The 26,227-nt window shown below is 43.8% G+C and overlaps 1 protein-coding gene across 2 annotated transcripts in view; it reads right to left on the reverse strand.

Moving 5' to 3' along the window:
• The window catches only part of CRB1 (crumbs cell polarity complex component 1), a 189,886-nt gene that overhangs the window by 94,379 nt on the left and 69,280 nt on the right, over positions 1-26,227 (reverse strand). For both annotated transcript variants that reach the window (XM_069737364.1, XM_069737362.1), the window contains exons 6-8: positions 20,051-20,974; positions 15,708-16,252; positions 12,939-13,083 (exon numbers count right to left, since the gene is read on the reverse strand). In XM_069737364.1, the coding sequence (XP_069593465.1) occupies positions 12,939-13,083; positions 15,708-16,252; positions 20,051-20,974 (1,614 nt within the window). The remainder of the gene's footprint in view (positions 1-12,938; positions 13,084-15,707; positions 16,253-20,050; positions 20,975-26,227) is intronic.

Consider the following 26,227-nt stretch of genomic DNA (forward strand, 5'->3'; position numbering starts at 1 on the left):
TGCGGATTTTCTGCGTTTATCCCGCAATTCTATGCATTTGGGGAAAAACGCACAAAAAAAGCACCAAAAACGCGTCAAAATCGCGGTAAAATCGCAGTAAAAACGCATGCGGATTTCTGGCAGAAATGTCCCGTTTTTGTCGGGAAAATTTCTGCAAGAAATCCTGACGTGTGCACATACCCTAAGGGGAAGAGGGGAGGAAGAGGAGCCAGTAAAAGATACAGTGAAGGAGCATTAACCCCTTCATGACCCAGCCTATTTTGACCTTAAAGACCTTGCCGTTTTTTGCAATTCTGACCAGTGTCCCTTCATGAGGTAATAACTCAGGAACGCTTCAATGGATCCTAGCGGTTCTGAGATTGTTTTTTCGTGACATATTGGGCTTCATGTTAGTGGTAAATTTAGGTCAATAAATTCTGTGTTTATTTGTGATAAAAACGGAAATTTGGCGAAAATTTTGAAAATTTCGCAATTTTCACATTTTGAATTTTTATTCTGTTAAACCAGAGAGTTATGTGACACAAAATAGTTAATAAATAACATTTCCCACACGTCTACTTTACATCAGCACAATTTTGGAAACAAAATTTTTTTTTGCTAGGAAGTTATAAGGGTTAAAATTTGACCAGCGATTTCTCATTTTTACAACGAAATTTACAAAACCATTTTTTTTAGGGACCACCTCACATTTGAAGTCAGTTTGAGGGGTCTATATGGCTGAAAATACCCAAAAGTGACACCATTCTAAAAACTGCACCCCTCAAGGTGCACAAAACCACATTCAAGAAGTTTATTAACCCTTCAGGTGCTTCACAGCAGCAGAAGCAACATGGAAGGAAAAAATGAACATTTAACTTTTTAGTCACAAAAATGATTTTTCAGCAACAATTTTTTTATTTTCCCAATGGTAAAAGGAGAAACTGAACCACGTACGTTGTTGTCCAATTTGTCCTGAGTACGCCGATACCTCATATGTGGGGGTAAACCACTGTTCGGGCGCACGGCAGGGCTTGGAAGGGAAGGAGCGCCATTTGACTTTTTGAATGAAAAATTGGCTGCACTCTTTAGCGGACACCATGTCACATTTGGAGAGCCCCCGTGTGCCTAAAAATTGGAGCTCCCCCACAAGTGACCCCATTTTGGAAACTAGACGCCCCAAGGAACTTATCTAGATGCATAGTGAGCCCTTTAAACCCCCAGGTGCTTCACAAATTGATCCGTAAAAATGAAAAAGTACTTTTTTTTCACAAAAAAATTCTTTTAGCCTCAATTTTTTCATTTTCACATGGACAACAGGATAAAATGGATCCTAAAATTTGTTTGGCAATTTCTCCTGAGTACACCGATACTTCACATGTGGGGGTAAACCACTGTTTGGGCACATGGTAAGGCTCGGAAGGGAAGGAGCGCCATTTGACTTTTTGAATGAAAAATTATCTCCATCGATAGCGGACACCATGTCGCGTTTGGAGAGACCCTGTGTGCTTAAACATTGGAGCTCCCCCACAAGTGACCCCATTTTGGAAACTGGACCCCCCAAGGAACTTATCTAGATGCCTAGTGAGCACTTTAAACCCTCAGGTGCTTCACAAATTGATCCGTAAAAATGAAAAAGTACTTTTTTTTCACAAAAAATTTATTTTCGCCTCAATTTTTTCATTTTCACATGGGCAATAGGATAAAATGGATCCTAAAATTTGTTGAGCAATTTCTCCCGAGTACGCCGATACCTCATATGTGGGGGTAAACCACTGTTTGGGCACACGGCAGGGCTCGGAAGGGAAGGCGCGCCTTTTAACTTTTTGAATGGAAAATTAGCTCCAATTGTTAGCGGACACCATGTCGCATTTGGAGAGCCCCTGTGTGCCTATGCAATGGAGCTCCCCCACAAGTGACCCCATTTTGGAAACTAGACCCCCCAAGGAACTTATCTAGATGCATACTGAGCACTTTAAACCCCCAGGTGCTTCACAGAAGTTTATAATGCAGAGCCATGAAAATAAAAAATAATTTTTCTTTTCTCAAAAATGATTTTTTAGCCTGGAATTTCCTATTTTGCCAATGGTAATAGGAGAAATTGGACCACAAATGTTGTTGTCCAGTTTGTCCTGAGTATGCAGATACCCCATATGTGGGGGTAAACCACTGTTTGGGCGCACGGCAGGGCTCAGAAGGGAAGGCACGCCATTTGGCTTTTTAAATGGAAAATTAGCTCCAATCATTAGCGGACACCATGTCGCGTTTGGAGAGCCCCTGTGTGCCTAAACATTGGAGATCCCCCACAAATTACCCCATTTTGGAAACTAGACCCCCAAAGGAACTAATCTAGATGTGTAGTGAGCACTTTGAACCCTCAAGTGCTTCACAGAAGTTTATAACGCAGAGCCATGAAAATAAAAAAAAAAAATTATTTTCTCAAAAATGAATTTTAGCCCGCAATTTTTTATTTTCCCAAGGGTAACAGGAGAAATTTGACCCCAAAAGTTGTTGTCCAGTTTCTCCTGAGTACGCTGATACCCCATATGTGGGGGTAAACCACTGTTTAGGCACATGCTGGGGCTCGGAAGTGAAGTAGTGACGTTTTGAAATGCAGACTTTGATGGAATGCTCTGCGGGCGTCACGTTGCGTTTGCAGAGCCCCTGATGTGGCTAAACAGTAGAAACCCCCCACAAGTGACCCCATTTTGGAAACTAGACCCCGAAAGGAACTTATCTAGATGTGAGGTGAGCACTTTGAACCCCCAAGTGCTTCACAGAAGTTCATAACACAGAGCAGTGAAAATAATAAATACGTTTTCTTTCCTCAAAAATAATTTTTTAGCCCAGAATTTTTTATTTTCCCAAGGGTTACAGGAGAAATTGGACCACAAAAGTTGTTGTCCAGTTTCTCCTGAGTACGCTGATACCCCATGTGTGGGGGTAAACCACTGTTTGGGCACACGTGGGGGCTCAGAAGGGAAGTAGTGACTTTTGAAATGCAGACTTTGATGGAATGGTCTGCGGGCGTCACATTGCGTTTGCAGAGCCCCTGGTGTGCCTAAACAGTAGAAACCCCCCACAAGTGACCCCATTTTGGAAACTAGACCCCCAAAGGAACTTATCTAGATGTGTGGTGAGCACTTTCAACCCCCAAGTGCTTTACAGAAGTTTATAACGCAGAGCCGTGAAAATAATAAATACGTTTTCTTTCCTCAAAAATAATTTTTTAGCCCAGAATTTTTTATTTTCCTAAGGGTTACAGGAGAAATTGGACCACAAAAGTTGTTGTCCAGTTTCTCCTGAGTACGCTGATGCCCCATGTGTGGGGGTAAACCACTGTTTGGGCACACGTGGGGGCTCAGAAGGGAAGTAGTGACTTTTGAAATGCAGACTTTGATGGAATGGTCTGCGGGCGTCATGTTGCGTTTGCAGAGCCCCTGGTGTGCCTAAACAGTAGAAACCCCCCACAAGTGACCCCATTTTGGAAACTAGACCCCCCAAGGAACTTATCTAGATATGTGGTGAGCACTTTGAACCCCCAAGTGCTTCACAGACGTTTACAACGCAGAGCCGTGAAAATAAAAAATCATTTTTCTTTCCTCAAAAATGATGTTTTAGCAAGCAATTTTTTATTTTCTCAAGGGTAACAGGAGAAGTTGGACCCCAGTAATTGTTGCGCAGTTTGTCCTGAGTATGCTGGTACCCCATATGTGGGGGTAAACCACTGTTTGGGCACATGTCGGGGTTCGGAAGTGAGGGAGCACCATTTGAATTTTTGAATACAAGATTGGCTGGAATCAATGGTGGCGCCATGTTGCGTTTGGAGACCCCCTGAAGTGCCTAAACAGTGGAAACCCCTCAATTCTACCTCCAACACACCCCTAACCCTTATCCCAACTGTAGCCGTAACCCTAATCACAACCCTAACCCCAACACACCCCTAACCACAACCCTAACCCCAACACACCCCTAACCCTAACCACAACCCTAATTCCAACCCAACTCTAAGGCTATGTGCCAACGTTGCGGATTCGTATGAGATTTTTCAGCATCATTTTTGAAAAATCCGCGGGTAAAAGGCACTGCGTTTTACCTGTGGATTTACCGTGGATTTCCAGTGTTTTTTGTGCGGATTTCACCTGTGGATTCCTATTGAGGAACAGGTGTAAAACGCTGCGGAATCCGCACAAAGAATTGGCATGCTGCGGAAAATACAACGCAGCGTTCCCGCGTGGTATTTTCCGCACCATGGGCACAGCGGATTTGGTTTTCCATATGTTTACATGGTACTGTAAACCTGATGGAACACTGCTGCGAATCCGCAGCGGCCAATCCGCACCGTGTGCACATGGCCTAATTCTAAAGGTATGTGCACACGCTGCGGAAAACGCTGCGGATCCGCAGCAGTTTCCCATGAGTGTACAGTTCAATGTGAACCTATGGGAACCAAAAATCGCTGTACACATGCTGCGGAAAAACTGCACGGAAACGCAGCGGTTTACATTCCGCAGCATGTCACTTCTTTCTGCGGATTCCGCAGCGGTTTTAGAACTGCTCCAATAGAAAATCGCAGTTGTAAAACCGCAGTGAAATGCGCAGAAAAACCGCGGTAAATCCACGATAAATCGGCAGCGGTTTAGCACTGTGGATTTTTCAAATCCGCTGCGGAAAAATCCGCATAGGACCAGAATACGTGTGCACATACCGAAACCCTAACCCTAGCCCTAACCCTACCCCTAACCCTAACCCTAACCCTAGCCCTAACCCTACCCCTACCCCTAACCCTAGCCCTAACCCTACCCCTACCCCTAACCCTACCCCTAACCCTACCCCTAACCCTACCCCTAACCCTACCCCTAACCCTAACCCTAGTTCTTACCCCAACCTTAGTGAAAAAAAAAAAAATTCTTTATTTTTTTTATTGTCCCTATCTATGGGGGTGACAAAGGGGGGGGTCATTTACTATTTTTTTTATTTTGATCACTGAGATAGGATATATCTCAGTGATCAAAATTCACTCTGGAACGAATCTGCCGGCCGGCAGATTCGGCGGGCGCACTGCACATGCGCCCGCCATTTTGGAAGATGGCGGCGCCCAGGAAAGAAGACGGACGGACCTCGGGCGGCCAGGTAAGTATAAGGGGGGGAGATCAGGGCACGGGGGGGGCGTCGGAGCACGGGGGGGTGGATCGGATCATGGGGGGGGGTGGATCGGAACACGGGAGGGAGGATTGGAGCACGGGGAAGGATTGGAGCACGGGGTGAGGGATCGCTGTGCGGGGGGGGTGGATCGGAGCACGGGGGGGGGGGGTCGCTGTGTGCGGGGGGGGGATCGGAGTGCGGGGGGGTTTGATTGCAGCACAGGGGGTGTGATTGGTGCACGGGGAAGCGGACAGGAGGACGGGGGAGCGGAGCACAGGACGGAGGGGAGCGGACCACAGATCGGGGGGGTGGGGGGGCGATCGGAGGGGTGGGGTGGGTGCACATAAGTGTTTCCAGCCATGGCCGATGATATTGCAGCATCGGCCATGGCTGGATTGTAATATTTCACCAGTTTTTTAGGTGAAATATTACAAATCGCTCTGATTGGCAGTTTCACTTTCAACAGCCAATCAGAGCGATCGTAGCCACGAGGGGGTGAAGCCACCCCCCCTGGGCTAAACTACCACTCCCCCTGTCCCTGCAGATCGGGTGAAATGGGAGTTAACCCTTTCACCCGGCCTGCAGGGACGCGATCTTTCCATGACGCATATGCTGCGTCATGGGTCGGAATGGCACCGACTTTCATGACGCAGCGTATGCGTCAAAGGTCGGGAAGGGGTTAAGAGAGGTAGGAGGATAACCAAGAGAGAGCAGTATTCTTGAGCCTGATAGAGCAAAGTATAGTGAGGAGGAGCTGGTGATCCACAATCCACAATGTTGAATGGTACAGAGAAATCCAGGGGAATCAACATGGAGTAGTGAATATTACATTTTGTAACATCCCTGCCGGCATCACCGCATGACTTTCCATCCCCCATCAGGCAGATACACATCTTACTTACCCCTCCAGGCCCATGCTGTGAGTTCTGCCCTCTGCCTGCTCCATGCTGTGAACCTCATGCCTCCTGCCTGCAGTTTCCATACTACCTGGCTGTGTGCTCAGGGGAGCGGCTCCGGCACTCCCTGATTCTTAGAGAGACAGTGTGCACCTTCCTAAGTTGTCCCTAGCCAATTGCCGAGAGGCATCAGGTACTTTAGGCATCTCCACCCGTAGGGAGAAGCCTGAGCAAACTGCAACGCTTGCGTCCTTACTGGGTGGCGCGAGCAAGGATTGTGGCCTCACTGTGAAACAAACCCGACTACCTTGGAGTGGCTTGACTAAGCAGCTACCTTGGTGTTCACTGGAGCTTCTAGTGGTGAGGTCAGGCTTGTGCGGCAGGTAGCTACCAGGTACCACTCTAGGGCGGTGTCTGGCTGTAGCAGCTGAGTTCACTGGAGGACATAACATTAGGGACAGGTGCAAGCAAATTCAGATGAGCACGACTGGTACTCTGGTGGGCATGGCTGGCACTCTGGCAGGCAGGTGGGTATGGCTGGTACTCTGGCAGGCAAGTGGGCACGGCTGGCACTCTGGCAGTCAGGTGGGTATGGCTGGTACTCTGGCAGACAAGTGGGCACGGCTGGCACTCTGGCAGGCATGTGGGCACGGCTGGCACTCTGGCAGGCATGTGGGCATGGTTGGCTCTCTGGTAGGCATGGCTGGCAGGCACAGCTGGCACTCTGGCAGGCAGGCGGGCACAGCTGGCACTCTGGCAGGCAGGCGGGCACAGCTGGCACTCTGGCAGGCAGCCGCGGCTGGCACTCTGGCAGGCAGGTGGGCACGGCTGGAACTTTGGCAGGCAGGCGGGCATGGAACAGACTGGAGAAGATAGGACTGTAACGGGCTGTAACGGGTAGGGCAGGATCACAGGCAGGTATGAGTAGGAAAAGGGAACAGATAGGAACCAGTTCAGACTGGAGGGGCAGGAACTGTTAGGGACCAGTTCAGACTGGAGAGACAGGAACTGCTTCAGGAGGAACGGGAACACAGGCAGATAGTGGGAAAAGGGAATGGGCAGTAACCAGTGCAGACTTGAGGGACAAAGAGCCACGGGGTGTGGAGCAAGAGCAGAGCAGAGCCACAGGATGTGGGAATCAGAGCAGGGCACAGAGAGGAGAGCAGAGACGTGGAGAGCAGAGCTGCAGGATGCGGACAGCAGAGCAGAACCGCAGGATGCGGAGAGCAGAGCCGAACCACAGGACACGGAGAGCAGAGCAGAACCGCAGGACGTAGAGAGCAGAGCCGAACCGCAGGACGTGGAGAGCAGAGCATAACAGCAGGACGCGGAGAGCAGAGCAGAGCCACAGGACTGTTGTGAATTCCGCTCTTGGGCTCCCTCCGGTGGTTGTAAGTGGCACTTTTGTGGGTTTTGCTCTTGGGCTCCCTCTTGTGGTTTCAAGTGGTATGGCTGCTCCTTGGATTTAGCTGTCAGCAGCTGCTTCTACTGATTGTCTTTTTTGCTCAGCTATTTATGCCTGGCTCTTTCCTTCAGCCAGTGCCACCTGTAAATGGTTCCTGGTTGGATTCACATCCCTTTGGATTTCCCTGTTATCCTGACCAGTTCAGCAAAGCTAAGTTCTTGCTTGCGCTTTTCTGTCCACAGATTGTGGACTTATCCGTTCTGTGCTTTCTATGTTTGTCCAGCTTATCAGTATGAATTAACTCTGTGTTGCTGGAAGCTCTGGGAAGCAGATTTACCCTCCACACCTTTAGTCAGGTGTGGAGATTTTTGTAATCTCTGCGTGGATTTTTGTAGTGTTTTATACTGACCGCACAGTATTCCATCCTGTCCTATCTATCTAGCTAGACTGGCCTCCTGTGCTCATCCTGGTTTCATTCTGTGTATGTCCTTTCCCTCTCCTCTCACAGTCATTATTTGTGGGGGGCTAATCTATCCTTTGGGGATTTTCTCTGAGGCAAGATAGTTTTCCTGTTTCTATCTTTAGGGGTAGTTAGATCTTAGGCTGTGACGAGGTGCCTAGGGAGAGTTAGGAGCATCCCACGGCTCCTTCTAGTGTTGTGTTGAGCTTAGGGACTGCGGTCAGTACAGATACCACTTCCTTCAGAGCTCGTTCCATGTTGCTCCTAAACCACCAGATCATAACACAGGACGCGGAGAGCAGAGCCGCAGCACGCAGAGAGCAGAGCCGCAGGACACGGAGAGAAGAGCAGAGCCAGAGGATGCAGGACAGGAGGAGACACAAGGATATACACAGCTGAGTAGGGAAGGCAACAGACAAAGATACAAACAGGTATAGGAAACGAACTTAGTACAGACTAGGATGGACATGGGAACAAGTTCAGGATAAAGGATTCAGGCCTGGGTATACAGCCCCCAGGATGGCAGGAACAGGACACACAGGAACAGGCCTGGGTATACAGCCCCCAGGGTGACAGGAGCAAAAGTAGTAATAGGACAGGACCTAGCAACTCAGTAGCGGAAAGCAGACTGAGAGAGTTTGTTGCTCAGGCCTCTCCCTATGGGATGAGATGCCTTAAGTACCTGATGCCTCTTGGCAATTGGCTGGGGACACCTCAGGAAGGTGCACACTGTCTCTATAAGAATCAGGGAGTGCTAGCGCGGCCAGGAAGCATGTAAACAGCAGGCAGGAGGCATGAGGTTCACAGCATGGAGCAGGCAGAGGGCAGAACTCACCGCATGGCCTGGAGAGGTAAGTAAGATGGTGTATCTGCCTGATGGGAGATGAAAAGCCATGCGGTGATGCTGGCAGAGATGTTACACATTTAGCTGTTAGTAGATCATTGGAGACTTTAGTAAGGGCAATTTCAGCTGAGTGTAAACAGCAAAAAATGGATTATAAAGAGTCAAGAAACAAGCTATCTGATTAATAGTGGAGTAGACAGGAGTAGACCAAACATTCCAGAAATTTAGAAATAAAGGCGATATCAGAGGCAGGTCTATAGCTAGCAGCACAGTTCTAGTCAAGGAGTGTTTTTTTAAGTAATGGGTGTATGCTGGCATGCTTAAATGAAGAGGGAAATGTACAAGATGAGAGCTAGAGGGTAAATATTTTAGTTTGGTGAGTGGTGACAACCAGGGAAAGGGACTTAAGGAGATGAGAGAGAATAGGGTCACTGGTGAAGGTAGTAGGGCGAGAAGATTTGAGCCGGGTAACCTCTTCTTCTGTGACTGGTTCAAAGACAAAAAATGAGCTAAATGAAGTGCAGGAGGGAAAAGAATGCATGATATTAGAGGATTAAGAGAAAATTTCCTGTTGGATATGGTCAATGTTTTCATTATTTGCCAGCACTGTCAGCCAGATTGTCAGTGCTGTCAGTAAACTGTCAAAGAGTTGTTTTAGAGAGAGTTTCCTTCAGATCTTTTCTTTACCCCCCATATGTACTCATTATCACCTCCATAATTTATCCTTTTCTCTTTATGGAAATTGCCAAAAACATATGGGACCTCATTCAACATTGCTTTTTCGCCAGTTTTGGCCTGAAAACTTCTCAATTAAAGAGTAAAATCAGTAAAAAGTTTCTGCCATTTCCCGACATTCTTTGTAGTACTACGTCACTTTATAGCACAGAAAATACGTATCTGCTCTGAGCAGCCTGGTCTCACTGCTGAGAGCCAATACCATGTTCAGTGTTCTGGAGTGAATGTGTGCGCTGATCCTGCAGCCCCCTGGTAGCCGGTTGCTGCAGTGATGTTGCCTTCCCTTTGGGGAGGGTGATGTCATGCTTGGAGGCAAGGGGGATTCTTTCTATCAGGTAAGGCCCTTACATTCAACACATCTGAATCTAGGCCAGGAGGGGGAGCTCAGGACCCGGATTCAGGGGAGCTTCCTTGGACTTTATGTTTCCTGGTCTGGAGGAGGAGTCAGCCAATTGAAGAGGAGTGAGAAGAGGAGAAGGACGTCTGGAGCAGACGTAGGGGCCGAGCAGCCATGACGGAGCTGCTACCCCTGGAAAGAGAAGCAGAAAGAGAGTTGAATAGTGAAGGAGCTTAGAGGGAAGAAGCACAGTGGAGGAAAGGGCTCAGGAAGGGAACAGTGGAAGGACATCGTCAGAGCCAGAGCGCAGAAGCCGGGTACCTGGAGCCCGAGTTTGTGTTGTTCTCCAGGACACGCAACAGACCCGGAGGGCATAGTACTGTATGTCAATTGCCTGTAACAAGTCTGAGGTGAAGCAGTAACCCTAAGAGTCAGGTCATCTAAGAGATCCCATAAACAGGCTCAAACTGCCTATCGTACAGACATCTGTCTTAGGACAGGAGAGAGGGGACCCTGTCAGCAAGCTTTAAGCCGCAGGGACCTCGCCATCTGATGCAAGTAGGAAAGGCTTACGGACCTCACCTGAAGTGGGGTCCCATATTGCCTCTAAGCCGGCCGAACTACAGCTGCCCTACACTTGGTACCCTGGTCTGAGGACTGTTACCATCAGTAAACCAGGTAAAAGACTGCAAACTCTGTGTCCTCCACTTATTTGTCGGCGTACACCATCTTTGCCACACACCTTGGGAGCCCAGGGGACCCCGCTTCACCTGTGGGAAGCGTTACCATTTTGCTCCAACAACATCACCCCAGAGGACCCCTTTAAGCAGCGTCAGTCCCAACTGACCGAACACCACAGGTGGCGTCACGAATATAGACATTACAAATTCCCTTAATATACCTTCCCCTTTAATTGGACTCCCAGGGCCACGGACCGTGGCATCCCCTTTAATACTGGACCCGGTACCGAATACCCCACTGCCCTGGTTGGGGTGCTCAAATCCCACAAACATACTGCTACTTTATTAGAATATTTTTCCCTGCTGCTATTCAACGTCATGATCTATCATTGTCATACTGATCTGTGCTCTGGTCAAAGTTAAAACCATTCAATTAGAGCAAAGAGCAGTGTGATATTGATGTAGTGAATCTGCAGATCAGCAGGGAGAACTGTAATAATATACTTAACGCTGGTGGAGTGACGGTGAGCCATCAAATCAATGTCCCCGGAGCCATGAGTATTACAACACTTCTTAGACCAGCTCCTCTGTGAAACAGTGAGGGAAACCATATGCGAGGGCCATTGTGTATCCCTCAGAATGTGCTTAGAAGCATATTAAACCCACTGTGGTGCATTGTAATTTCAGCTACAGCTGTGGCTACCATGCAAAATTAAAGCAAGTGTTGACTGGGTCAAGTGATTTGACCAAGTCAGTTTAGGAAGACCTGTCTTGAGCTTTAATTTTTGGATCTGTAGTATGGCAGTGGGACGGATCTCTCCCTCCAGTTTGGGTCTTACAAGTGGCCCATGTGTGTTAATATTGTGTGTGTTTGGATTTTCACAAGTAGCAGAGTTGAAGGCCCTATGGATGTATTCCTCACTGGGTGAAGCTAACACAGACCAGAGCCAGCGACATGGACAACCACGATAGCCAGTGACACTGAACTTTATTGCGTATTCCTGGTTGCGGTTCCTGGTGACCAATTTCACGCATGTAGTGTTTGGACAATATAGGATGTTTTATTAAACTTGCCTGGGTTACTGTCTCACTAAATTCACTGGCCCCACTGCCTTACACATCACAAAAAGCGTAATCTCGTGAGCTATCATGAGATCTCTGCTTGGTGAGGAGAAGAGAGGCTAGGAAGTGTTACCATGCATGTGGCTCCTAGGGACATCCCTCTACTATATTAGAAGACTGCTCATTGCGCTCCACCGCCCTTCACCAGCGGTAAGTATATTACAATTTTCCCTACCGCTCTGCCGTTTTCATATCAATCACCGTTACACTATTGCACTGTTCTGTCCTCTGATGAGAGTGTTTTCACTGTGATCAGTGCACAGACCAGTGTGACAATGATGGATAGCGACTAGTGATGAGCGAACGGACTCGGATAAGGTGTTACCCACGCACGCTCCTTAGTGTCGCTATTAGTAATGAGTGAGCATGCTCCGTTAAGGTGTTATCCGAGCACGCTTGTGTCCTAATCAAGTATTTTAGGCATGATTGTAAAAAATGCTCATGTCGTTGCGGATGTTCGACAGTCGCAACACACGCAAGGATTGCCTAACATTAAGCATTTTTTTTTAGCACACCGAAAATACTTGATTAGGACACAATTGTGCTCGGATAACACCTTAAAGGGACACTGTCACCTGAATTTGGAGGGAACAATCTTCAGCCATGGAGGCAGGGTTTTTGGGTTTTTGATTCACCCTTTCCCTACCCCCCGGCTGCATGCTGGCTGCAATATTGGATTGAAGTTCATTCTCTGTCCTCCGTAGTACATGCCTGCACAAGGTAATCTTGCCTTGCGCAGGCGTGTACTATGGAGGACAGAGAATGAACTTCAATCCAATATTGCAGCCAGCATGCAGCCAGCGGGTAAGGAAAGGGTGAATCAAAAACCCAAAAACCCCGCCTCCATGGCTGAAGATTGTTCCCTCCAAATTCAGGTGACAGTGTCCCTTTAACGGAGCATGCTCACTCATCACTAATAGCGACACTAAGGAGCAACAGGGAAAAAAAATCTAATAAAGCAGCACTGCCCCAAGGAGCAGTGCACATCTGTTCTCTCTTCCTGCGCATGTGAACTGAAAATATGCACCGTGCAGAGGGATCAGTGAAGAAGCCATGACATCCGTAAGATGGAGCGTGCTTCCATAGAAAAACAGACAAAACAAAGGTTTTCTCGAAAGATACGGACTAAAAGTTTATTACTATGTAAAGTCGGAGTTTGCTGTATATGAAACCTCTGAATTAGTGCTATGTAAAAAAAATATTACTACTATATTATTTTATTACATTATTTTGAGAGCTAAAAAGCAGATCATTTATTTAAAGTGTCTTTTAACTCCATATTTTCTAGCTGGGTCAAGTAACCTTGAATGTGCCTATGTGTAAAGACATTGTACTTACATTCATATCCTCCAGGTACGAGTTGGCAGACAGACCCAGGAGGACACTGAGTGAGCTGGCACCACTTATGGCTGTCACATGAAGAACACAAACAAGCATTGCCAGCGCTGCCATCACAAGTACTTCCATTCTGACAAAGGCTGGGCTACCAACAAGAGATAGGTTGTTAGGTATTTTTACACATTAGAAACAAGCACGTTGATCGCTACTGTACATTGATTTTCTAAAATGATGAGCATCCTGATTTGTTACACATTTGACACCCAGAGAATTTATTCTGCAATATCTAGCCCATATTTAAATGTATTATTTTCTGGGACTGGCTATGAACAGTTCATTTTAGTAAAATGTCTAGTTTAGTAAATAATTGTATTTTTCATGAAATAATTCTGGAACATCTTCTATGAGAACTCTACTTCTGCCAGTCCTCTCTAATTACTCCTAGATTATTATTATTTTTTACATGACAACTAGTGTCACCTGTTGGGAGCGTGTTCCTGCACACCATGACACTGTGCAACCAGTGCTCCCAGTGCTGACTCTGTAGGGATGTACCACTTAACATGAGGAATGGTACTACCCAGTTGTCAATTTATTCACAACTATTAAGGGGGAAGGACAGAGGAAGGTAAGAGCAGAGAGCTTTAATAAAAGATACTACAGAATTGTCATTTCATTGAGAGTCCCTGGATTCTGTAAAACAAAAATATCATTAGCAGAGACACGTTTTAAATTCACTTGCTCTGTATTTGCTCTATATTTAAAGGGGTTCAACAGGAATAAAAAAAACTAAAGGAAATGTAATATACATAATCTAATATATAATTGCCTAGAATACTACTTCCTGCAATTTGTGCCAACTTCCTGTCCGGAGCTAATGTCCGGAGCTAATGTCCGGAGCTAATGTCCGGAGCTAATGTCCGGAGATAATGTCCGGAGCTAATGTCCGGAGCTAATGTCCGGAGATAAGTGACGTCAACAGTGTCCAGTGTCTGATTGGTTGCCGCCTGCTGCGAGCGACCAATCAGAAACGTGCCGTACTGTGACACACTCCGCCCGCCATTTTGGTGTGATTTTTGAATTTTTACCTCACAGCAAGTTTCTACTGCGTGGAGGCGGGCCCAGCTCTTCAAGCTCCTGCCGAATTTCGTCAAAAAAATGATAATACCATTTACCAAAACTATATATATTTAGTTGTGAAGTGGTTCAGTGACATTTTCACACCAATTTTGAACTTTTGTTTGGTGTTTTCTCCATATACTGCCTATTATTTTTGTTCTTTCTTACTATTATTTATTAATTGTATTATTCTTACATTTGAATAAATAAAGTATATATGGATTCTAGACTCCCGATTCTTTAGAATCGGGCTGCCATCTAGTTTACTATAATTGCCTTTTATTTGCAAATTATTTATTTGTTTTTCCTAAGGAGGTAATCAGTCTAGAATAAAATGGCAGATGACTTGACACACTCACAGAAACCTGCCTATCTGATCTAATGCTAAACATACTAGGAATGCTGATGTAAGAAGAGGCTGCTCACACTGCTATCTACTACGTGTATCTGAGCTAATACCTGGAGCACTGAGGTGAGAATAAGCTGCTCACACTGCTGTTAATCTTATCTTTCTGATCTAATACTGGATATACCTGGAAAACTGAGATAAGGAGAGGCTGCTCACACTGCTGTCCACCCTGTTATTCTGATGTATTGCTTGGGAAACCAGGAGTAATGACGTAAGAAGAGGCTGCTCCCACTGCTGTCCACCCTGTTATTCTGATGTATTGCTTGGGAAACCATGTGTAATGACGTAAGATGAGGCTGCTCATACTGCTGTCTACTATGTCTATCTGATCTAATACTGGATATACCAGAGGTATTGAGATAAGAATAATCTGCTCACACTGCTGTCAATCTTATCTTTCTGATCTAGTACTGGAGATACCTGGAGCACTGAGATAAGAACAGGCTGCTCACACTGCTGTCCACCCTGTCTATCTAATCTACAATAATACTGGAGATAGCAGAGATGCTGAGGTAAGAAGAGGCTGCTCAGACTGCAGTCCACCCTGTCTGTCTGATCTAACACTGGAGATAACAGAGGTCCTGAGGTAAAATGATGCCACTAACACTGCTGTCTATCCTGTCTATCTGATCTAGTACTATAGATAAGGGGAGAGCTGAGGTAAGAAGAGGCTGCTCACTTCGCTGTCCATCCTGTCTATCTGATATAATGGAGATACCAAGACTGCTGAGTTAAGAAAGGACTGCTCACTCTGCCTGTGTAACCTGTCTTTCTGAATGCTACTTGCTGCTGTGAGTTGAAGATGACCTATGTCTGTGCTGCTGTAATGTTTTGTTTGCATGTTATGCAGCTTGCACTTATTCACACTTGTTTTACTCTGTTCAGTTTTACTCTGGTCAGTTATATTTATTGTAGTATACTATTGGACGTAATGACTGCCTCCATATTTGCTTTTTGTAAAGCTACTGTACCTCCAGGTCACAGCAGCATAGTTTCTTACTAAACATGCTCACAGGCACCTGTCCTCATACTACTCTAGGAAAGGTGTCAGTGTAACAAATGGCGTCCATTTTATTTCTATATTGACTATCTTCCTAAAATAAAAAGCATTACTTAATAATTAAAGGTATTTAGGAAATTATTTATAACTGCATTTCATTTAGTTATATTTTTCTATTCCTGAAGAACATCTTTTAATCGAACCATGCAATCCATCTTTGTGTTCTCCATTTTTTGCTTACCTTGCAGATTATGTCATTTAAGCAGCCTCTCGATAAATTAACCAAAGTTGAATTTTCTGAATGTTCTAAATCCGAACTTGGGAAGAACTCAAGAGCAGTGTCATCAATCCTTAGATCTTGGATACAACCATTAAAATACCCTCCTCCCTTAATAGTCTCCAAATGATCACCCAATCCTCCAACATAGAGAGAACCTATATGTTTCCTCTTGATATCCAAAGATATGACATCCAATGGTTGTGAAGAGGTGAACAGATCCAGTTTGTCTTGTGTCAGTTTTATAGTAACCAGATGAGCTTGGCCATCATTAATATTATGTCCTCCCTTAGTCGTAATGTCTTTTCCAGTTCTTGCTGTCAATTTACCAGATTCCAGGGATATTATAATATGATAGTGAGTTACGTTTCCCATAGCAAACAAAATCCCTGAACCATTCTTCGTTCTGACAAATGCAGACAAAGCCACGTCATCGTTGTGTTGAATCCTCGTTTGGAACACAGCATATGATGATACATGTCCATAACCAAACCCAGCAGCTTCATATTCTAATGGGAAGAAAAAAAATAAATCATTGACATCAGGGTTAAAATAATGGAACACTCAGGAGGAATATAGAGCATACATTTACATTAAGTTCATGAAAATGTTTTTTTAAATCTACAGGACTGGCAAAATAGAAAACACATGTTCATATACAGTTAGGGCCAGAAATATTTGGACAGTGACACAATTTTCGCGAGTTGGGCTCTGCATGCCACCACATTGGATTTGAAATGAAACCTCTACAACAGAATTCAAGTGCAGATTGTAACGTTTTATTTGAAGGGTTGAACAAAAATATCTGATAGAAAATGTAGGAATTGTACACATTTCTTTACAAACACTCCACATTTTAGGAGGTCAAAAGTAATTGGACAAATAAACATAACCCAAACAAAATATTTTTATTTTCAATATTTTGTTGCAAATCCTTTGGAGGCAATCACTGCCTTAAGTCTGGAACCCATGGACATCACCAAACGCTGGGTTTCCTCCTTCTTAATGCTTTGCCAGGCCTTTACAGCCGCAGCCTTCAGGTCTTGCTTGTTTGTGGGTCTTTCCGTCTTAAGTCTGGATTTCAGCAAGTGAAATGCATGCTCAATTGGGTTTAGATCTGGAGATTGACTTGGCCATTGCAGAATGTTCCACTTTTTGGCACTCATGAACTCCTGGGTAGCTTTGGCTGTATGCTTGGGGTCATTGTCCATCTGTACTATGAAGCGCCGTCCAATCAACTTTGCAGCATTTGGCTGAATCTGGGCTGAAAGTATATCCCGGTACACTTCAGAATTCATCCGGCTACTCTTGTCTGCTCTTATGTCATCAATAAACACAAGTGACCCAGTGCCATTGAAAGCCATGCATGCCCATGCCATCACGTTGCCTCCACCATGTTTTACAGAGGATGTGGTGTGCCTTGGATCATGTGCCGTTCCATTTCTTCTCCAAACTTTTTTCTTCCCATCATTCTGGTACAGGTTGATCTTTGTCTCATCTGTCCATAGAATACTTTTCCAGAACTGAGCTGGCTTCTTGAGGTGTTTTTCTGCAAATTTAACTCTGGCCTGTCTATTTTTGGTATTGATGAATGGTTTGCATCTAGATGTGAACCCTTTGTATTTACTGTCATGGAGTCTTCTCTTTACTGTTGACTTAGAGACAGATACACCTACTTCACTGAGAGTGTTCTGGACTTCAGTTGATGTTGTGAACGGGTTCTTCTTCACCAAATTAAGTATGCGGCGATCATCCACCACTGTTGTCATCCGTGGACGCCCAGGCCTTTTTGAGTTCCCAAGCTCACCAGTCAATTCCTTTTTTCTCAGAATGTACCCAACTGTTGATTTTGCTACTCCAAGCATGTCTGCTATCTCTCTGATGGATTTTTTCTTTTTTTTCAGCCTCAGGATGTTCTGCTTCACCTCAATTGAGAGTTCCTTTGACCGCATATTGTCTGCTCACAGCAACAGCTTCCAAATGCAAAACCACACACCTGGAATCCACCCCTGACCTTTTAACTACTCCATTGATTACAGGTTAACGAGGGAGACGCCTTCAGAGTTAATTGCAGCCCTTAGAGTCCATTGTCCAATTACTTTTGGTCCCTTGAAAAAGAGGACGCTATGCATTACAGAGCTATGATTCCTAAACCCTTTCTCCGATTTGGATGTGGAAACTATCATATTGCAGCTGGGAGTGTGCACTTTCAGCCCATATTATATATATAATTGTATTTCTGAACATGTTTTTGTAAACAGCTAAAATAACAAAACTTGTGTCACTGTCCAAATATTTCTGGCCCTAACTGTAGTTCTTAAGACAAGGCTGAACGGTTCAAATTTACCACTTACAATATTCCTCCTAGGAGTAAGAGGTATACAGATATATCCAAAACATTTATTCTCCACTATTTTTTGGCTCCTAACTGGTCTAGATGCAACTCAATGTGCAAATGGATCTCAATTCGTAATAGGTCAAAATTTGAAAAATTTGCTACAAAAAGTGTTTGTGTAGCCATGATTTTCTTGTGTAAATGTGCTCATAAGTTAGTCAATGGAAACCTTTACACGTACTACAATTTACATTTGCATACTATGGCATATATATTGTATGTTTATAAAGTAGCTCACATCCAACGGTGTAACGTTATCGTGTACTTACCTCAAGACGATAACTGATCTAATCAAAGTAAAATTAAAAAAATACAATGGATAAATAGAGAAATATGTATACTCTTAACGTCATAGGTGACTGCCATCAAAAAATTAGGAGTCAAGCATCAAAAGTGAAGTTTCTACCAGTTTTATCTATGAAGCTGCTGAATAAACACCAAAAATATAAAAATGTCATGGAACATACACTAAATGTGTGTAGTTATTTCCATCTTCTTTTTGATATCAGAGCATGCCTGCACAATGTTCTACTTCTGTAGACATGAATACTACTTAGCTCTTTTACAGCTGTCTGGTACCTTGGTATCTGACTTAGAAAAATTGGACAAATGTGATAACAAATCTGGACAACAAACCGTCTGCCATGTTTTTGGATGAATCTAAGAGGGATGTATGATTAAAAAAATAGCAATTCTACCATTCTTATTTGTGCTTTGTTTTTACAACATTCAGAAGATCCAGTAAAAATGATCTGGATGGTTTGGAAACATGATTGTCTAGGCACGTGCAATTATGGCAATTCCCAATGTGCATCTTTTTTTTATATCTAAGTGGTGAAAAAAAAATTATCATTTTGTAAAAACAAAGTTTTGCTCTCTGTCTCCATTGTCCAAAACATTTTTGTCTTTCCGTTGATGGACCTGAGCGAGGGCTTGTTTTTTGATTGGTAAGCTGACATTTCTATTGATACTAATTTGGGGTACATACGTCATTTTGATAGATTTTATTGCATTTTTTTCAGAAGATGAGGTGACCAAAAAAAAAAAATTCTGGCATTTAGATTTTTTTTCATCTCAGTCTTTACCATATGGGTTAACTAATTTTCTATTTTGGTAGATAGGGTATTTACAGATTTGAAAATACCAAATATGTTTATTTTTTGTACGTATTTATATATATTTTAAAACCCTTTTTTTTTTTACTTTTTACATAATTTTTTAGTCCCTTTTTGGGAATCTGAACCTTTAATTGTTTGATCAATTGTACAGTATATTACAATACCACAGTATATAAGAAAAATTATGTTTTTATGCTTCCTTTGGGTTTAGCCTGTGGTGGAGCTTAGTCTATGGTTGACCTATGGAGTGTCAAGATGACAGCAATGATAACCTATCAGTAACCTACGATCGCATTGCAGGGGGGCCAATGCCAGCCGTTGCGTGCACACACTAACAAATGCTCTATTTAAGTGCTGCTATTAGTGGTTAACAGCCAGGGTCGGAGCTCAGCTTCTGTAACATAACCGGCATCTATCACATGAGAAGATAGTTCAAATCCTGAGCTCCCTCCCCACTTTCGAACCCTTGCCCAGGACATTTATTCATACCCTTATGTGGAAAAGGGTTAAAAGGCTTCGGGAGGTGAAAAAAAATGATACTGGCCTCATAGAGTGGAGATGACCCTCTGTAATAAGAACTGCATCCCTGGCCTCAACTTCCAGTGAGGGAATCACGTAGACGCTCAATCAGTGGCTGCAATGATCACATCTCAGCCAGGCTGAGGAAACATTGATTTTTCCACTGGACCCATAATAAAGCCAGCAATATAACAACTTACAATTAGGGCAAAATTTGAAGCTGTAGACCATGATTTGTTTCTATTTCTATAATTATTTAGTTGTAATAGTATTACCTGTGGAGCAGTTGTGTCCTCTGTAAGGCCGATGACAATCACAGTAGTAGCTCAGCCATAAATTAACACATTCACCTTTGTTTCCACATGGCTGACTCTCACAGTGGTCGTATCTCTGACAACCAACTTCAACGTTAACTAATATCCCATCTTCCTCTGTAATAACAATGGAGCCCACTGTAATATCGCGTATACAGCCTACAAAGCCTGTCTGTAATTCAACTATTCCAGTGCTGGTTTCTTGCTTCCTCTGTGCTGATGGTTCACCTCCAATTAGTATGTTCTGGAATGCAATTTTTGGTGCATTTTCTAGGTGAGACTGGATCACACATGAACTTCCACAAGAGGGGTCAAGCAATTTGAAACGAATATCGTCTCGAATGATGATTTCAACTGTATGCCAAAGATCATCACTCACATTGTGAGGCAAATGTAAGACAGTGCTCAACTGACTGCTGTGGTATAAAGACAAGAACAAGAAGCCATTTTGAAGATATAGCCTCCAGGCTGCTGCTTGGTCTCCGAGGTGTAATACAGAAGCAGATGTCTGCACGGTTCGGAAGGTGAAAGATACATTGAGTGGTTCCCCTCTTTGAGGCTGTAATTTGAAAGGGAGGACAGTTCTACCGTTAAATGAGAATGTAGTCTGCTTCTCACAGTATTGGCCTGCATATCCTGCCAAACACAAGCAGGTATAGTAATGAGTACCGTTCAATAAATAAGGTATGCAGGAGCCACCATGTTTGCATATGTGCTCCTCACAGCCAGTAAGAACCTGCGTACAATCTGTACCCCCATAGTAGTGTCCTTCCAAATTGTATGTAGGACAGTGACAGATGTAACTTCCAAGAAGATTCTCACAAGTGCCTTCATTTTGACAAGGATTTGATTCGCACTCATTGATGTCTTGTTCACAGTGGACACCTAAGGTGAGGAGACAAAATAACACGTGTACATTTAAAGAGTAAATTGAATCCTTTACTAGAACAAAAGATGAGCAGTTGACAAATGAGATGAGAATAGTACAGAATGAGATGAGAATAAATGGATGACATCTTGGTAGATGTGCCGTCATTTAGGGAACCCAATACTTACTTGAATATTGAATTAAAGTGAATAGCTCAAAACGAGCCAATACAGATGAGAGAGACCTTACCCAAATGTACGAGGACTGATGAGACCGAGATCCATATTACTGAATGGAGCATTCTCAGAGATGTCCCTTGTACTGATCATTAGCTGCGCATCTTGATTCTGTCACTGGATTAAGTTTCTGCACAGACTGTTTTTTCAATCTCTTAAAACCAGCTTAGTCTAATTCTTCTTATTAGCGTTTATGCAATAAGTAGGGTGAGAAAACTCTATGGGAATCTACTGTTAACGTCATTATTAGCCCTAATAAAGAATGGCTAGGGATGTCAAGCTGCGGTATAGAAAAAATAATGATGAATAAGCTGAATAGTCATCAATTCTGATTTATTGGTATGTAATGCGAGCCTGCCAAATGATGACGCCTTCAAGATATAAGTTGTGAAGCAATTTATAAGGACCTGATGAGGATATTCACTACTATTGGAGAAGTACTTCTCAGTAGAAAGTCCTTGCTCACACATGTACTACATGATTTCTTCTACAAACACCCTATAGCAGAAGTAAAATCATTGCAGTTTGAAAATTTTTAGATTATTTTGCTGCCACTAACAGTTTAGCTATATGGCAACTTTTTTAAACACTGGAAAAAAAAGTTGTATGCCTCACTGACAGAGAAGGAAGTTGGTTAAGAAAATGCTAATATGTGAAAAGTTTTAATCAAGATAAGTGGACTGGTTACCATTTACTACTATACAGTATATCGTATTTCTAGTAGGCAGATGAAGGAAGGGGAAACGTTGAAAAATTTTTGTAATTAAATGCTGGATTTGTTTTGATGAGTATGGAGCAGACGGCTCACATTCTCTACCCTACCCTTTTAGTAAGAGGTATTTAGTAAAAAATGGAACAGTATGCGGGCATACATTACCAGGTTCTTATATTATCAATATAATCAGCATGTTATATACAGATGCAGTAAAAAACGGTTAACAAATCTTGAATCTGGCATTAATGGTATTAATAAAGCGTGTCAGATTATCAAATATTCTTAAAGCTCATTTGGCGAACCCTTACGTAAGTGTGCCCAAAATGAAATGATATTACAGAATTTGGCATTTTCTTTTTCAAAGGAAAAAAGTGTAGGTACTTTTGAATTTTAATTTTGATTTTCGTAAATTCAACTTTATCATATGGTTCTATGCTGTAAACAAGTGCTGATATATACACTCTGGGCACTTATTATTCAAGTGAATATTTTGACCATATCACCATTTTTATGCAGATTTTACAACTCGAAGCTGTGTAAACTTGAATGTGCATTGGCTGAAGCTGACCAGGTGATGTGTATTTGTGTAATGAGGGAGGGTGCAGCCTAAGGATGCAACAGAATTGTAAGGCTGCCGTCACACTAGCAGTATTTGGTCAGTATTTTACATCAGTATTTGTAAGCCAAAACCAGGAGTGGGTGATAAATGCAGAAGTGGTTCATATGTTTCTATTATACTTTTCCTCTAATTGTTCCACTCTGGTTTTTGGCTTACAAATACTGATCTATATATAATTGTCTAAGGGGTACTTCCATCTTTCTGTCCTCAACTTCCGTAATGGAAATCCCGCGTCGCTGATTGGTCTCGCCAGCTGCCTGTCATGGCTGCCGCGACCAATCAGCGACGGGCACAGTCCGTTTAGTCCCTCCCTACTCCCCTGCAGTGCCCGGCGCCAGCATACTCCCCTCCAGTCACCGCTAACAAGTGGCACGAATTGGCCCCTCCCTACTCCCCCCCGTCAGTACCCCCTGCGTGCGTCACTGCTGACACATGACCCGCACATGGTGCACCAGGTTATAATGGGGAGGAAGCAGCGAGTGCTCACAATGAGGGACATGGAAATACAATGGGGAGATCACAGAGGCCGTCATCATCTGACCTGTGCCCGGGGCTCCACACATTACCGGGAGCAACCACGATGTCCATCGCCAGCAACGGCCTCCGTGCCGGACTACAGGAAGGGCGGACTATCACCCCGCACGTGAACAGCTCTTCGGAGCCAGCCCATGTGCCGGCACTGTGGAGTCCTGCAGGACGCCCCGTGTGAGCCACACTCCCGGCCGGGCCCTCGGCCTCTCTGTCGTCTACACACGTGTCCTATTATTGTTATGCGCGGGACGTGTGCTGCTCCTGCACTGCCGAAGATGGCGCCTCCACCGCTCTCACCACCGCCCATACATCTGCTCCTCTCATGGACGGACGGGCCGGGGACGGTCTCCAGAAAGCTGCCATACTACGTGGGCTGTGTTACATACGTCTCTGTGTTATATACTACGTGGGCTCTGCTATATACTGCGTGGGCTCTGCTATATACTACGTGGGCTCTGCTATATACAACGTGGGCTCTGCTATATACTATGTGGGCTCTGCTATATACTACGTGGGCTCTACTATATACTACGTGGCCTGTGCTATATACTACATGGGCTCTGCTATATACTATGTGGGCTCTGCTATATGCTATGTGGGCTGTGCTATATATTACGTGGGCTCTGCTATATACTACGTGGGCTCTGCTACATACTACGTAGGCTCTGCTATATACTGTGTGGGCTCTGCTATATACTACATGGGCTCTGCTATATACTACGTGGGCTTTGCTATATACTACGTGGCCTGTGTTATATACTACGTGGGTTCTGCTATATACTACGTGGGCTCTGCTATATACTACGTGGGCAGTGCTATATACTACATGGACTCTGCTATATACTACGTGGGCTCTGCTATATAGTACGTGGACTCTGCTACATACTACGTGGGCTCTGCTATATAGTACGTGGGCTCTGTTATATACTACGTGGCCTGTGCTATATACTACATGGGCTGTGCTATATACTACATGGGATCTGCTATATACTACGTGGGCAATGCTATATACTACTATACATATTCTAGAATACCCGATGCGTTAGAATCGGGCCACCATCTAGTGTAAAATACTGACCAAATACTGCTAGTGTGATGGCAGCCTTAGGCAACTTGTATTCTTCAGGCAAAATGGCCCAAAAAAGGAGATTTAACTGACTCTGAAAAGTCAAAAATTGTTACAAGTCTTACAGAGGGAGGCAGCACTCTTGTAAATGCTAAGATATTATAGCACATTTGTCACAAAACCATCAAAAGTTTTGTTACAAATACTCAACAGGATTGGCAAAAACAGCGAAAAAAAGCAGCACATTAATTACCAAAGATTTGAGAAGAATCAATAGTGAAGCGATCAGGAAACCACTATCCTCCAGTGCGGTCATATTCCAGAATTCAGCCTTCCTTACATTGGCCGTGTCTCTAAGCACTGTACATCTTGTACTTCTGGACCCTCCAGGAAGGTTGCAGTTTGCAGTTCTGATATATGACAGCACCGGAGGATAATGGCTTCCTAGCCGCTTTCCATTTGATTCTTTTCAGACTTTTGGCAGTTAATGTCCAGCTTTTTGTCTCAACATGTTTTGTGCAACCTTGTTGACTATTTGCAATTCCATCAGGCAGGCATCTGATTGACTCCAATTTTATTTTGCGGCACGACAATGACCACAAACATACAGCCAATGTCATTAAGAACTATCCTTGGCGCAAAGAAGAACAAGGAGTTTTGAAGGGATGATATGCCCCCGCAGAGCTCTGATCTCAAAATCATCTATTGAGGACTACATGAGAAACCAGGATGTTTTTGCACAAGTCTACATTCACAAACGATCTGTGGTTAATTCTCCGAGATGTTTAGAACATATGGTACTCCCCACCAAGTCATTCAAAAACTGTGCAAAAACAAGTGTACCTAGAAGACTTCATTTGCATATTTGTTAGGAAACATAGAAGACTGTTAATAAAAAAAAAAAAGATTCCATGAGTCATTTAACCCCTTAACGTCTGCCAATATGCATAAAAACAGCAGACGCTTAAAGGCCTTATTCCCTCATCGCCGTTTTAAAACGATGATTGGGAATAAGGTAATAGACCTCCAAGAGTCAGAAAATCTCTTTGGCTTCAGTGAGACCTTGGAAGTATCAGAGACTGTCATGTCTTCGATCTTATCAAGAAAGTCACTTGTATCTCTGATAAAAGACCGTGCTGCAACAGCAAAGGGACGTAACACTCTATCTAGAAAAATAGCGGTGTTACTGAACAATGAACCCCTCCCCGAAACTATCGGTCTACCTGGAGGGTTAAATAAATCCTTGTGGATCTTTGGTAACACATACAGCACTGGTGTAACCGGTGCATCCACATTAAAAAATTCAGACAGCTTATGGTCAATGAGTCCCATGGCTAGGGAGTCACTGATCACAAGCTGTAGTTCCTTCTGAAACCGTAGGGTAGAATTACAAGGCAATTTCTCATAAACAAGGTAATCACTCAACTGTCTAAGTATCTCTGCTTTATATTTATGACTGTCCATGATAACCACTGCTCCGCCTTTATTGGCTCTTTTGATGATTATCGCAGTGTTATTTGCCAAATTACTAACAGCTTTCCTTTTAACTGCAGTCATATTTTGATATGTAACAGGTTTATAGGTATTTTTCAATTTTTCACCTTCCTTCTGTATCAATTCAATATATGATTCTATGAAGTGATTTTTAATAGGTGGCTGAAACATACTTCTATTATACAGACCTAGTTCTTTTAAAGAAAAACCTTGTGTGGGATCATTACCCTCTGTATTTACATTATTGGTTTTATCTGAAAAATAAGATGACAGTCTCAACCTCCTAAAGAAAGCCTGTAGGTCAATTTCTATTCCAAAGCAGTCTGGATTACTAGACGGACAGAAAGACTGTCCCTTCGATAATGCGCTCCTCTACTTCCTCCCGCAATAGAGTCATCTGTGGAGTAAGATTCGGCTGTAGTAAAACCAAAATTAGAGAACTTTTGTACCTGTGGTTTCCTCAGTCTTTTTGACGTCATGTTAATTCCTTTTTTATTATTGGAGAATTGGTTGGGTCTCATGTGCCAAGAAAATACACGGCCCCCCTTATAGTCCTCCATGTCTCTAAACCACTTTGTCCTCTTTGTGGTCTCAATATCAGTCCTGAAT

This window comes from Ranitomeya imitator, chromosome 8 (assembly GCF_032444005.1).
Source record: "Ranitomeya imitator isolate aRanImi1 chromosome 8, aRanImi1.pri, whole genome shotgun sequence".
NCBI lineage: Eukaryota > Metazoa > Chordata > Amphibia > Anura > Dendrobatidae > Ranitomeya > Ranitomeya imitator.